We start from the raw sequence: 11,705 nt of genomic DNA on the forward strand, positions 1-11,705 counted from the left end.
GGGGGACATGAGTGGGGGCCTGGTGGAGGCTGCCCCTGGATGCTGGAGGGTGGGGGTGGTGGGAGACATGAGTGGGGGCCTGGTGGAGGCTGCCCCTGCACTGCTGGGGGGTGGGGGTGCAGGGAGACATGAGTGGGGGCCTGGTGGGGGCTGCCCCTGGATGCTGGGGGTGGGGGTGCCGGGGGACATGAGTGGGGGCCTGGTGGAGGCTGCCCCTGCACTGCTGGGGGGTGGGGGTTATGGGAGACATGTGTGGGGGCCTGGTGGAGGCTGCCCCTGGATGCTGGGGGGTGGGGGTGATGGGAGACATGAGTGGGGGCCTGGTGGAGGCTGCCCCTGCACTGCTGGGGGGTGGGGGTGGTGGGAGACATGAGTGGGATCCTGGTGGAGGCTGCCCCTGCACTGCTGGGGGGTGGGGGTGCAGGGAGACATGAGTTGGACATGAGTTGGGGCCTGGTGGAGGGTGCCCCTGGATGCTGGGGGGTGGGAGACATGAGTTGGGGCCTGGTGGAGGCTGCCCCTGGATGCTGGGGGGTGGGGGTGGTGGTAGACATGAGTGGGGGCATGGTGGAGGCTGCCCATGCACTGCTGGGGGGTGGGGGTGATGGGAGACATGAGTGGGGGCCTGGTGGAGGGTGCCCCTGGATGCTGGGGGGTGGGGGTGCAGGGGGACATGAGTGGGGCCTGGTGGAGGCTGCCCCTGCCCTGCTGGGGGGTGGGGGTGATGGGAGACATGAATGGGGGCCTGGTGGAGGCTGCCCCTGCACTGCTGGGGGGTGGGGGTGGTGAGAGACATGAGTGGGGGCCTGGTGGAGGCTGCCCCTGGATGCTGGGGGGTGGGGGTGGTGGGAGACATGAGTGTGGAGCCTGGTGGAGGCTGCCCCTGCACTGCTGGGGGGTCGGGGTGGTGGGAGACATGAGTGGGGGCCTGGTGGAGGCTGCCCCTGGATGCTGGGGGGTGGGGGTGGTGGGAGACATGAGTGGGGGCCTGATGGAGGCTGCCCCTGGATGCTGGGGGGTGGGGGTGGTGGGAGACATGAGTGGGGGCCTGGTGGAGGCTGCCCCTGCACTGCTGGGGGGTGGGGGCGGTGGTAGACATGAGTGGGGGCCTGGTGGAGGCTGCCCCTGCACTGCTGGGGGCTGGGGGTGGTGGGAGACATGAGTGGGGGCCTGGTGGAGGCTGCCCCTGCACTGCTGGGGGGTGGGGGTGGTGGGAGACATGAGTGGGGGCCTGGTGGAGGCTGCCCCTGGATGCTGTGAGGTGGGGGTGCAGGGGGACATGTGTGGGGGCCTGGTGGAGGGTGCCCGTGGATGCTGGGGGTGGGGGTGCAGGGGGACATGAGTCGAGGCCTGGTGGAGGCTGCCCCTGCACTGCTGGGGGGTGGGGGTGGTGGGAGACATGAATGGGGGCCTGGTGGAGGCTGCCCCTGCACTGCTGGGGGGTGGGGGTGCAGGGCGACATGAATGGGGGCCTGGTGGAGGCTGCCCCTGCACTGCTGGGGGGGTGGGGGTGCAGGGAGACATGAGTGGGGGCCTGGTGGAGGCTGCCCCTGCACTGCTGGGGGGTGGGGATGGTGGGAGACATGAGTTGGGGCCTGGTGGAGGCTGCCCCTGGATGCTGGGGGGTGGGGGTGGTGGTAGACATGAGTGGGGGCCTGGTGGAGGCTGCCCATGCACTGCTGGGGGGGTGGGGGTGATGGGAGACATGGGTGGGGGCCTGGTGGAGGGTGCCCCTGGATGCTGGGGGTGGGGGTGCAGGGGGACATGAGTGGGGGCCTGGTGGAGGCTGCCCCTGCCCTGCTGGGGGGTGGGGGTGATGGTAGACATGAGTGGGGGCCTGGTGGAGGCTGCCCCTGCACTGCTGGGGGGTGGGGGTGGTGAGAGACATGAGTGGGGGCCTGGTGGAGGCTGTCCCTGGATGCTGGGGGGTGGGGGTGGTGGGAGACATGAGTGTGGGGCCTGGTGGAGGCTGCCCCTGCACTGCTGGGGGGTCGGGGTGGTGGGAGACATGAGTGGGGGCCTGGTGGAGGCTGCCCCTGCACTGCTGGGGGGGTGGGGGTGATGGGAGACATGAGTGGGGGCCTGATGGAGGCTGCCCCTGGATGCTGGGGGGTGGGGGTGGTGGGAGACATGAGTGGGGGCCTGGTGGAGGCTGCCCCTGCACTGCTGGGGGGTGGGGGTGATGGGAGACATGAGTGGGGGCCTGGTGGAGGCTGCCCCTGCACTGCTGGGGGGTGGGGGTGGTGGTAGACATGAGTGGGGACCTGGTGGAGGCTGCCCCTGCACTGCTGGGGGGTGGGGGTGGTGGGAGACATGGGTGGGGGCCTGGTGGAGGCTGCCCCTGCACTGCTGGGGGGTGGGGGTGGTGGGAGACATGTGTGGGGGCCTGGTGGAGGCTGCCCCTGGATGCTGTGGGGTGGGGGTGCAGGGAGACATGTGTGGGGGCCTGGTGGAGGGTGCCCCTGGATGCTGGGGGTGGGGGTGCAGGGGGATATGAGTGGGGGCCTGGTGGAGGCTGCCCCTGCATTGCTGGGGGGTGGGGGTGGTGGGAGACATGAATGGGGGCCTGGTGGAGGGTGCCCCTGGATGCTGGGGGGTGGGGGTGGTGGGAGACATGAGTGGGGGCCTGGTGGAGGCTGCCCCTGGATGCTGTGGTGTGGGGGTGCAGGGGGACATGAGTGGGGGCCTGGTGGAGGCTGCCCCTGGATGCTGGGCGGTGGGGGTGGTGGGAGACATGAGTGGGGGCCTGGTGGAGGCTGCCCCTGGATGCTGGGGGGTGGGGGTGCAGGGGGACATGAGTGGGGGCCTGGTGGAGGGTGCCCCTGGATGCTGGGGGGTGGGGGTGATGGGGGACATGAGCGGGGGCCTGGTGGAGGGTCCCCTGCACTGCTGGGGGGTGGGGGTGGTGGGAGACATGAGTGGGGGCCTGGCGGAGGGTGCCCCGGATGCTGGGGGGTGGGGGTGATGGGAGACATGAGTTGGACATGAGTGGGGGCCTGGTGGAGGGTGCCCCTGCACTGCTGGGGGGTGGGGGTGCTGGGAGACATGAGTGGGGGCCTGGTGGAGGGTGCCGCTGGATGCTGGGGGGTGAGGGTGGTGGGAGACACGAGTGGGGGCCTGGTGAAGGCTGCCCCTGGATGCTGGGGGGTGGGGGTGCAGGGGGACATGAGTGGGGGCCTGGTGGAGGGTGCCCCTGGATGCTGGGGAGTGGGGGTGGTGGGAGACACGAGTGGGGGCCTGGTGGAGGCTGCCCCTGCACTGCTGGGGGGTGGGGGTGATGGGAGACATGAGTGGGGGCCTGGTGGAGGCTGCCCCTGGACTGCTGGGGGGTGGGGGTGATGGGAGACATGAGTGGGGTCCTGGTGGAGGGTGCCCCTGGATGCTGGGGGGTGGGGGTGGTGGGAGACATGAGTGGGGGCCTGGTGGAGGCTGCCCCTGGATGCTGGGGGGTGGGGGTGCAGGGGGACATGAGTGGGGGCCTGGTGGAGGCTGCCCCTGGATGCTGAGGGGTGGGGGTGGTGGGAGACATGAGTGGGGGCCTGGTGGAGGCTACCCCTGGATGCTGGGGGGTGGGGGTGCAGGGGGACATGAGTGGCGGCCTGGTGGAGGGTGCCCTGCACTGCTGGGGGGTGGGGGTGGTGGGAGACATGAGTGGGGGCCTGGTGGAGGATGCCCCGGATGCTGGGGGGTGGGGGTGATGGGAGACATGAGTTGGACATGAGTGGGGGCCTGGTGGAGGGTGCCCCTGGATGCTGGGGGGTGGGGGTGATGGGGGACATGAGTGGGGGCCTGGTGGAGGGTGCCCTGCACTGCTGGGGGTGGTGGGAGACATGAGTGGGGGCCTGGTGGAGGCTGCCCCTGCACTGCTGGCGGTGCAGGGAGACATGAGTTGGACATGAGTGGGGGCCTGGTGGAGGGTGCCCCTGGATGCTGGGGGGTGGGGGTGGTGGGAGACATGAGTGGGGGCCTGGTGGAGGCTGCCCCTGGATGCTGGGGGTGGGGGTGCAGGGGGACATGAGTGGGGGCCTGGTGGAGGCTGCCCCTGGATGCTGGGGGGTGGGGGTGGTGGGAGACATGAGTGGGGGCCTGGTGGAGGCTGCCCCTGGATGCTGGGGGGGGGTGGGGGTGCAGGGGGACATGAGTGGGGGCCTGGTGGAGGGTGCCCCTGGATGCTGGGGGGTGGGGGTGCAGGGGGACATGAGTGGGGGCCTGGTGGAGGATGCCCTGAACTGCTGGGGGGTGGGGGGAGACATGAGTGGGGGCCTGGTGGAGGGTGCCCCGGATGCTGGGGCACCCTCCACTGGGGGGTGGGGGTGATGGGAGACATGAGTTGGACATGAGTGGGGGCCTGGTGGAGGGTGCCCCTGCACTGCTGGGGGGTGGAGGTGCTGGGAGACATGAGTGGGAGCCTGGTGGAGGGTGCCCCTGGATGCTGGGGGGTGGGGGTGATGGGGGACATGAGTTGGACATGAGTGGGGGCCTGGTGGAGGGTGCCCCTGCACTGCTAGGGGGTGGGGGTGCTGGGAGACATGAGTGGGGGCCTGGTGGAGGGTGCCCCACAGTGCTGGGGGTTGGGGGTGCTGGGAGACATGAGTTGGACATGAGTGGGGGCCTGGTGGGGGGTGCCCACAGTGCTGGGGGGTGGGGGTGCTGGGAGACATGTGTTGGTGATCAGTAGTGCAAGGTGACATGTGGGTTGGCTGGGGGGCATGGCCATGGTGGATGGGTTGCCTGTGGGACATGAGCAGAGGTGCAGGGTAGTCCCCTGTGGTGTGGGCTGCCTGCAGGGGCCGTGGAGGGTGTAGAGGGAACACCTGGGAGGACCCACACGGCCAAATCACGTGTAGCACTCCCCGGCACCACCGAAATACACGTACCCTGCTGAAATCTCGTGTGAAACTTCCCGCACACCTCGGAATACACGTACCCTGCTGAAATCGCGTGTGGGACTTCCCGAGCAGCCCGAAGTACACATACCCAGGCCAATCACGTGTGGAACTTCCCACGCACCCCTAAGTACACGTACCCAGGCCAATCGCGTGTGGAACCTCCCGCGCATCCCGAAACACACGTACCCAGGCCAATCGCGTGTGGAACTTCCCGCGCACCCCGAAGTACACGTACCCAGGCCAATCGCGTGTGGAACTTCCCATGCACCCCGAAGTACACGTACCCAGGCCAATCGCGTGTGGAACTTCCCGCGCATCCCGAAACAAGCGTACCCAGGCCAATCGCGTGTGGAACTTCCCGCGCACCCCGAAGTACACGTACCCAGGGCAATCGCGCGTGGAACTTCCCGCGCATCCCGAAACACACGCACACGCTATTTTTCACACAGCGGGTGTCTGTGTTTGTCGGTACCCCTTGGCACCTCATTTGTCCCAGAGGGCCACTGTATGGACCATTCATCATGGCTGTATATGGGTGCTTTTTGTTGGCGCACATTTATTTCAGGCCCAGGGACGCTACCGCCTGCTTTCTTGTGGCGTACTTGTTTGGCCCTGTGCGCGTCTTTGACCGTGCGCTGGTTTGCCCTATTCGATACCATGAATACGGGTTGTAGGCGAGCGTGTGGGCGTTCCGCGCACTTGCCTCCTGTACTTCCCCCGTGACGCCCATATTTTCACGCGTTGTTCCCCATTCCGAGTGTTACGCCCCGTGTTCCGCCTACTTTTGTGATGTGCGCCGCGCTATGTGCGATTTCGCAGTGGCCGTGGCGCACGCTGTTGGATGACCTGTGCGCCGGCGTGAGCGGCACACTTTTTCAGCGCACATCCAATGTTTTTCTCGCGCACAGACTTCCATGAATCGATGTGCGCTGGTTTCAATGCGATTTTTGCACTTGCACTGCGATTTTCGCACTTGCACTGCGAATCGCACGTTTTGGCACCTCTGCGCGGGAATTTTCGGCGCACATTAATTCCATGAATCGACCCCTATGTGTTCAATTCGTTCCACTAGGACAAACATAAGATAATCGCTCCTGTCTCATTGTTTTTATTTTGAATACTTGACGAACTTCCTGAAAATGAGCATTAGCCACGTTCCCGTCATGTTTCTATCTGGACCCAAGACAATCAGGCCCCTGAACGGTTACACCTGGAAAAAAGAGGGGGTGAGCGGCGTGGGGGTGGGGGGAGCGCAGGGTGGAGGAGGGGGTAGTTGCACTGTGGAAAAATCGAACATACAAAAAAGAGGGAGGGTACTAAATGAGGGTGGAATAGTGCGAGGGAAGAAGGAGAGGGGGGGGGTCATAGATGACCATTTCATTGTTTTGTCCTGACGAGTTGTGCCTTTATTATTTTGCTGTCCACCTGGTGAACAGAGGCACCATTCATTATCGTTCAATGTGAGAGTATTGCACATTATGGAAATGACTTGTCGGTATTGTCACATGTGTGAAAGAAGTGTCGATTTTTGGCGGGGGTGTTCCTTTACACATGCCAAGCATGGACTGCGTCAGGGCCTTTCTACTTTTCAGTTGAAACGGGCACAGGGCACCGGGGCCCCGAGCAGCTACCCCGTGTTAGCAGTCTTATGACATGTTTCAGGCTGCCTTTGCTGGCGCTTTCAGACCGCCACCTCCTTCTTGAGTTATACACCACGTTCTTAGCACCTCCTTGACTATTTATTCAGCACCCTGCTTTCAAAGAGCTGGTTAGTAGTAGCTGTATTGTACCTGTGATAATCTGCAGCTATTCACCTCTCCACCAGCATTATTTTGACTTGATTATAATTTAAATACCCCCCCAAGGGCACCGCTGTTTTTCACAGCTTTACGTCAAATACCAGCCACGCCACCCCACCGCACACACAACCCTGTGGTAATCTGCAGCTATTCACCTCTCCACCAGCATTATTTTGACTTGATTATAATTTAAATACCCCCCCCAAGGGCACCGCTGTTTTTCACAGCTTTACGTCAAATACCAGCCACGCATCCCCACCGCACACACAACCGTGTTGAAATGAGAATTAACAAGGGGGGTCCTGGGAGTCCCTCTGCCAGACATTAGTCCTGGTTACAATAGACTTACCCAGAGTCTTTAGCTCACTATCTTTCACAGAGAAGAAATATCCCAAACATATCAGTCTTTGTCCTGTCCTGGGGCAGTCCAGCACCGAAATGCTAGGCAATTCTCCTCTGAACAAGAGTACCAACAGCATCCCCAGACACGTGTTTCGGTCTGGTTGGAGCTCATCAGTAGGGAGGAGCTGTGCCTCTCTAAGAATAGTGAGCAAGGGGTCCACGTCTGGATTCCCCTAGTAACTTAGGGTGAGACCCAAAATTACTTAAATATGCAAATTAACAAGGGGTGTCCTGGGAGTCCCTCTGCCAGACATTAGTCCTGGTTACGAAAAACTTACCCAGAGTCTTTAGCTCACTATCTTTCACAGAGAAGAAATATCCCAGAGAAATATCTTCGAGAGACACAGCTTCACCTCACTGATGATGCCCAACTAGGCTGAAACACATGTATGGGGTTGCTGTGGTACTCTTGTTCAGAGGAGAATTGCCTAGCATTTTGGTGCTGGACTGCCCCGGGGCAGGACAAAGACTGATATGTGGGGATATTTCTTCTCTGTGAAAAGAACAGTGAGCTAAAGACTTGGTTGAGACTCTCCCAGGGGCCATCCACCCAAGAACAAGTCAATGGGTTGTGTTTGTGCTGGTAGAGAGTTTCCCAGACCCCCCCTGTTTTGCATACCAAGTAACTTTGGGTCTCACCCTAAGTTACCAGGGGACCCCAGACGTGGACCCCTTCTCACTGTTCTTAGAGAGACACAGCTTCACCTCACTGATGATGCCCAACTAGGATGAAACACTTGTATGGGGTTGCTGTGGTACTCTTGTTCAGAGGAGAATTGCCTAGCATTTCGGTGCTGGACTACCCCTGGGCAGGACAAAGACTGATATGTGGGGATATTTCTTTTCTGTGAAAAGAACAGTGAGCTAAAGACTTGGTTGAGACTCTCCCAGGGGCCATCCACCCAAGAACAGGTCAATGAGCTGTGTTCGTGCTGGTAGAGAGTTTCCCAGATCCCCCCCCCTGTTTTGCATGTTGAAATGAGCACTAGCCATGACACATCTTCAGCTGGCCTGATGCCAACATCACCCATTCCATTCTGGAGTAGTGCAGTCCTAATTTTAACTTTGCATTCGAGAACTTGTGTTACCTGGTTTATAATAGGGGAAATGGAGGACTGCAAATCCCAGAATACAAGTTAAAATCAGGACTGGACTCTCCAACTGCAGACCGATATCAAACATTCCCTATCCAGCAAAACTGCTACCCAGCTATGTCTACAAACTAACACTGGAGCACATTGAGACACACCAACTGCTAGACCAGGTACAAGTCGGCTTCAGACCCATGGGAGGGACAGAGACGGCACTTCTCTCGACCTGGGATGACCTAAAGACCAACACAGCTTCCAGCACAAATGCTGCACTGATACTACTTTACCTCTCTGCAGCGTTCGACACAGTCAACCACGACATCCTAATCGGAAGAATGGAAGAAACATGGATCACAGGCATGGCACTGACCTGGATTAAGTCATTCCCATTTTAAAGAACAGAAACAGTCTGGATAAAACCATTAAAATCTGCGCCGCAAAACACCACTTGTGGAGTACTACAAGGATCCTCCCTGTCCCCACTCTTCAACATCTAATTGACCCCACTAATCAACTTCATCAAAAGGCACTGCCTCACCTGCTACAACTACACAGATGACACCCAAATCATCTACAAAATCGAATATGTACAAGAGGAGAACACTATGCTAGTAGACTGTCTGAAAGAACTCTACAATTGGATGAACACAAACAGCCTCAAACTCAATCCGGACAAGACAGAAATCATGATCATATCCAAAAACCAGGAAAACAACCAATACATCCCATGGCCAGCAGAACTAGGAACAGCCCCCAAGCCATCAAAAATAGTAAAAAAAACCTTGGAATCCTAATGGACAACGAGCTAACACTTGACCTGCAAGTAAACGCAAACATTAAGAAATGCTTCTTCCATCTACAAACCATCAAAAAAATCCTACCATTTCTCTCCTTTATGCACAAAACACTAACCATCATTTCCCCATGTCCAGGATAGACTACGTCAACAGCTTATAGCTCTGAATGCCGGACTGTCTACTGAAGAAACTGCAACGTATACAGCACGCAGCAGCCAGAGTCCTCCTTAAACTATCACTAAGGGACCATATCACACCTGCGCTACAGATGCTACACTGGCTGCCAGTCAAAAAATGAATCCCATTCAAAGCAATGTGCATAACATACAGAGCAATCCATGGCCAAGGAGCGGAATTCCTACAAAAGAATCACCATTTACCAGCCAGCAAAAACAATTAGATCCAGCAACAACATACGCCTGAAACCAAAACAGTACACAAGGTTAAAACTTGTTAGATCAGCATTCTCTTGCCTAGCAGCAAAAACGTGGAACTCCCTTCCGAGAGAAATTCGAAACACGAAGGACCATCGAAAATTCAAACTCCTAAAAACCTGGCTGTTCAACTCAGAACCGGACAAAAACTAATGAACAACACCCACACCGCTTGGAATGAACACACACCTCACAAGATGGAGGATTAAAGTGTACCATGACAAGTGCAAGGAGCTGGAGAGACTTTCTGAGTGGGCTGGAGACCTGGGTCCCCATGGAGGACCAAACAGGAAGATGGCAGCGCCCCAGGTTGAACCACAGACACTGGGACTAGGTAGATTGAGAGCACAGGATAAAGGTTCCACCGACCCCGACGCACCCCGAATGGGCCGAGGAAAAAGGTGGCAGGTACGCAACAACATAGGCCAAAGGGCAAAACAGGTGCAGAAATATACTACAAAGGACTCTGTTACGAGGGTGAGGGCGGAGCCACTGCCTTTTGATAGCCCTACAGACAGCCCTCAACCATACACAGAATAAAGGAGGAAGACCCTGCCGTCCCCGCAGAGCACCACACTACGTGACCCCAGCAGGAAGGCGTACCACAGGCGGCCATAGCGTAGGAGGTACGCTGGTCCACCACTAACCAAACCCCACTAACAAGCTCATCCCTCTGCTCACACCTCTCAAATTCTAAAACACAACACACCCATACTGCACAACAAACCGCACACACTTTACTACACCACACCTAAACAAACCACACATAGACTCGCACAACAGAAAACAGCTACCGACTGAAAAAATCACACCCATGTCGCTCAGCGAACGGTATCAAGCAAACTGAAGCTGCCAACAGCACATTACAGCTCTCCTGAGCCTTTTGCTAAGTCTTACTAATTTACCCGACCCTCCTGCTTTTCAGATCCACCAAAGCGCCAGGGGACCACTATGGTAGTGATAGTGCACGGTATAAATAGCCTTTAGCATAACATTACATATAGTGTTGGCATTTATGTATTCCCTAATCCGTGTTTTAAGGTGAAGTGGAATCTGGGAGATCTCTTTGCATTACTTTTGTGGCTACCGCGTAAATAAAGAACTCCTTTCTTGTTAAAACATTAAAATCAAAATACCACTGCAATCAATCTCATCAGACCCCCTCCCCCCACTACCCGGAATTTGTAATACAAAAATTCACTTACGATTTAAAACGATGAACAGCATCACGTTGCCTGTCGGGTGGCATTTCAGGCCTGGGAAACGCTGATCTTCCGCGGCGTCCAACGCAGGCGAAGAACGCGGTACCGGTTGTACTTCCGGAAACATTTCAATGACCATCAACCAGGGAAATGCGCCCTTTCTGCTGTTTGACGGCCCTTTGTTGACATTTTTTGCGCCAGGTATAAATCCGAGCCGCGTAAAAGGCCGCAGAAAAGCAGCCCTCGGGGGCTTCGCAAATGTATATCAAACGCAGAGGACGGCTGTCTGTGCCCCCCAGTGCTGGGAAGAGCGAGGTCCCACCCACTGTCCCATCCCGGAGCTGGCATCTTTCATGGCAGAAAAGCTATCGCTTAATGGCAGGAAAATCCTCTGTATCAGACGAGGGATTAAAGGGCCTGGCAGAATGCGATTGCCCGTTTAAAGCTCTCAAGCAAACAAGACAGATTGCGTCCAAACCAATCTTTTTTTTATGTTTTACCCTAAACACGCCAGAAGGTGTCTCCTAACCACATCATAGCAATATTATGAACTTAATATGAAACGATGATTCTAGTGGAATGTGCCTAGCCACGCGAAATTAAATACAAGTTTTGGGAAAATGCAGGTTTATCATTTGAATATTAAATACATCAATATGTACATACACGAAGCATTTGCTAGGACCACAACGTTCTCTGCTGGGAACAGAGCTGAACGGCTTAAGCCCTCGCCCCACCATCTGTGTGTAACATGAAATCACTGACCCATATCCTGGCAGGGCTGACCCATCTCTATATCCTTGGAAGGTCGATGCATAACCAATGGCATTCAATCAGGTAATATTAGTAGCAATTATTATAGCGTTTAAAAGTGAGAGGCATCTGGCAGGAAGAGCTATGTGAAAGCATGATAGGATGATTGCTATGGACTATAGAGAATGTTAACATATTTTACTTTGCCTCTGGCGCCGGACATTACTAATTTACATTATGAATTCTGTCCAGCCACTCCCTTGACTTTTGTTACGAATTACATTCACCTATCACACGTCCTATTCTTGGATTAGGCCGCCTTCTGAAGTTGCTTGGTT

At 57.4% G+C, this 11,705-nt stretch overlaps 1 protein-coding gene across 1 annotated transcript in view; it reads right to left on the reverse strand.

Annotated features, from left to right (window-relative positions):
• The window catches only part of NYX (nyctalopin), a 290,234-nt gene extending 279,195 nt beyond the window's left edge, over positions 1–11,039 (reverse strand). The window contains exon 1 of the mRNA XM_069636519.1: positions 10,618–11,039. Within this exon, the coding sequence (XP_069492620.1) occupies positions 10,618–10,753 (136 nt within the window). The 5' untranslated portion in view covers positions 10,754–11,039. The remainder of the gene's footprint in view (positions 1–10,617) is intronic.
• Between the last annotated feature and the right edge of the window lie 666 nt (positions 11,040–11,705).

Source organism: Ambystoma mexicanum, chromosome 7p (genome assembly GCF_040938575.1).
Source record: "Ambystoma mexicanum isolate Mex_15411 chromosome 7p, UKY_AmexF1_1, whole genome shotgun sequence".
NCBI classification, from domain to species: domain Eukaryota; kingdom Metazoa; phylum Chordata; class Amphibia; order Caudata; family Ambystomatidae; genus Ambystoma; species Ambystoma mexicanum.